Raw genomic sequence first — 2789 nt, forward strand, 5'->3', positions numbered from 1 at the left:
GGCCAACACTATCCACTGAGCCAAACCAGTTAGGGCAAGCCAACACACATTCTTAGGTCGTTTAAAGAGTTTGTTTCTACAAGAACACATACAGGAGTAGATACAAATGCGGGATCATGGGAAGAATGAGATTGGGACCTTGTTTGCGGAGCCATGCTAGGGAAGGTGTGAGGCCGGACCCCGTCCTCGGGCAGGAAGAGGTCCAGGCTATGGTCTCACTGGGGTGGGAGGTTTGAGTCCTGGTTCCAGAGTGGCGCTGAGTGAGAGGGGCAGACCATCCTCTTTCTTGTCACAGAGCGCCCAAAAAGGCTAAACGAGATCATAGAAACAGCAGGTGGAACGAAATAAATAAAGTGCATGTGGATCAGCGTTCTTTCCCTCCCGGGGAGAAAGCTGGATATATACCAGTTCATTGGGGACCCAGAGTATCTTTTCTTTCTCCTTAAGGATCTCTCCGAATTGATGGAATCCCAAACATTACTCCTGACTCTACTGACCGTGAAGGTGAAAATGGAACCGCATTATGCGTGACCTGGGTGGAAGGGCAGCCTCTGTCAGCCAAGAGCTGGAGTCCCCTCCGGCCTGAGCTCTTGTTCTACACCTAACAGATGGAGAACAGCCTCGCAGCATTTGAAGAAGAGGCAGAAAGGAATTTAGTAACGATGTGCCAAGAGAAGAAGCAGCTCCTGAAAAAGGCCCACGAGCTAAAGCGCAAACTTCTCCTCTGTCAGAAGAAGCGGGAGCTGGTGGATGTCCTCAACCCCCAGGTCAGCTGTGGCAGGGTCTCTGAGCCGTGTGTCCCCACTGGTCATCGCGATGTCTGGAGGGATTATGTACAGTGTCTGTCACTCCTGGCCTGGCTCTAATTTTGTGCTTGGCTTTTGACACCAGCGGGTATTGGTATGTAACTGTTTATAAGAGGATGTGCCCATAAGGTTAGGTGCCAGCCTGCAGAGGGACCTGTCCTTTCGGCACACACATATCCTTCAGGCGCCCACAGCTGTGCCCAGTGACGGGAAGACATGCTTCAGGCCTGCCCAGGGGGCCAGGGTGCAGGTGGGAGGCACAGTCTTGGCACCATGTGGTCAGCGCTGGGACACAGTCGTCCACGCCACAGTCGTCATGGAGCAAACCCTTGGAAACCAAGGGCTGCTCAGGGGCGTAGCTCCTCATTCAGTGTATGCATGTCCCGGGGCTGCCGTGACGAAGTCCCACAGACTGGGCAGCTTCAACAGCGGACACTTACTCTTTCTCAGTCTGGAGGCTGGAGTCCGAGATCAAGGCGTCAGCAGAGTTTGCTCCTTCCAGGGGCTGTGAGGGAAGGATGTGTCTTGGGTCTCTGCTTGGCCTGGAGGCTGTCTTCTCCCAGTCTCTTCACTTGGTGTCCCCCCGTGTGCGTGTTTGTCTCCAGTTCTCTGCCTTTTACGAGGACATCGGGAATATAGATCAGTGCCCACTGACTCAGTTCCCTCTGTAAGGCCCTGTCTCCAAATCAGGTCACATTCTGAGCGGTTAGTGGTTTGGATGTCAACCGAGGAATTATGGGGTTCAGCCTGTGACACCCAATGGTGCACGTGTTCGTGCATGTGCCCAGGCTGTGGGCTGAGAAATGAGTGGAAGGAAAAAAAAAAAACAAATAATGAATCCTTACAGTGCCCTGTGATAGTGTGTATGAGGGAAAGGGGAGTTGGTGAGGATGGCCTTGAGGTGGGGCAGGCGTTTCAGCTCAGTGCTCCAAAGCAGGAGAGCACAGCCTTCCTGGGTCCCCTGTGATCCCAATGGAGGGCTGGCCCTGGAATGCGCTGGCAGGTGGATGCATGTTCATGGCAAGGAGGGTGGCCAGGAGTGAGGGGAGAGCCCACCCACCTGCTGAACCTCCTGGAGGATCCCTAGATCCCGAAAGAACAGCCTGTGTCTTACCCTCACATGTGCCAAGTGTGAAACTTCCGGGGCGGTGACTGCCGGTCTCGTCTCATCGGCCCCTCTCGCTCCTGCTGCAGATCGAGATGCTCAGCCCCTACGCGGCTGTGTCTGAAAGCTTCAAGGAGCAGTACAAGGCACTCGCGAAGGCCCTGGACACCACGAGGCATGAGCTGCCTGTGAGATCAGTTCACCTGGACGGAGGCGCGCAGAAGTTCTTAGGTAGGACGGGCATCTGCTGGGCAAGGAACGGGAAGAACTACCAGCGGGTTTGGCACTTCCTGTGTGCTGGCACCTTTATTCCTTCATGGCATCCTCACAAGCCTCATGTTAGATAGATGGCATGTCCCCCTTCACATGGCACAGGATGTAGGGTGCTGGCAAGACTGGTTTGTCCAGAGTGGCACCCCAAGAAAGAGCCATGCTGGGATTGGAACCCAGGCCTGTGGTTTCCTTGTTGATGTCCTACCCCCACTGAAAGGCATTCTTGGGGAGCGGCCTGCAACCCCACAGCCTTGAGAGAGGGGCTCTACTAAGGTGCATTGTTGATGGGGCGGTGATAGGGCTGCAGACCCCCACCCTCTGCCTTCTACACAGAGCCAAGGGGTCCCTTTCCTGCAGAGGGGTCCCATCTAGTCCTTCACCTAAAGAAATGGGCAGGTGTGAAGTGCTGTGCTTGATCTCAAAATTCTCTAGAACAGCTGTCTTCCCAAAGCAGGTTTTCAACTGCCCTGGAGTTTGGTTATTTCTAAGCAGAGCTCTCATGAGCCTCTAAATATGTTTTGCTGATGTAGTAAAACATCGCCAACCTAAAATCAGGCGGACTTTCCCTGCAGAACTTTGCACAAAGGCAGTTCAGGATCCCAAAG

The 2789-nt window shown here is 54.1% G+C and overlaps 1 protein-coding gene across 1 annotated transcript; it reads left to right on the forward strand.

Moving 5' to 3' along the window:
- Nucleotides 1-362: 362 nt before the first annotated feature.
- LOC102247770 (HAUS augmin-like complex subunit 8) lies at nucleotides 363-2616 on the forward strand. Its single transcript, XM_005853058.2, has 3 exons — nucleotides 363-504; nucleotides 609-767; nucleotides 2001-2616. The coding sequence occupies exons 1-3, from the start codon at nucleotides 463-465 to the stop codon at nucleotides 2256-2258; spliced, it is 459 nt and encodes a 152-aa protein (XP_005853120.2). The 5' UTR covers nucleotides 363-462; the 3' UTR covers nucleotides 2259-2616.
- The last annotated feature ends 173 nt before the right edge of the window (nucleotides 2617-2789 follow it).

Source organism: Myotis brandtii, unplaced genomic scaffold, assembly GCF_000412655.1.
Source record: "Myotis brandtii unplaced genomic scaffold, ASM41265v1 C42852210, whole genome shotgun sequence".
Taxonomy (NCBI): Eukaryota; Metazoa; Chordata; class Mammalia; order Chiroptera; family Vespertilionidae; genus Myotis; species Myotis brandtii.

What these genes read in the sequence shown, in the direction of transcription:
- LOC102247770 (XM_005853058.2), top strand. Translation starts at nt 463, where the DNA reads ATGGAATCCCAAACATTACTCCTGACTCTACTGACCGTGAAG. An exon ending in TGACTCTACTGACCGTGAAG is followed by an intron (nt 505 to 608) that starts GTGAAAATGGAA and finishes TACACCTAACAG; the next exon opens with ATGGAGAACAGCCTCGCAGC. An exon ending in TGGATGTCCTCAACCCCCAG is followed by an intron (nt 768 to 2,000) that starts GTCAGCTGTGGC and finishes CTCCTGCTGCAG; the next exon opens with ATCGAGATGCTCAGCCCCTA.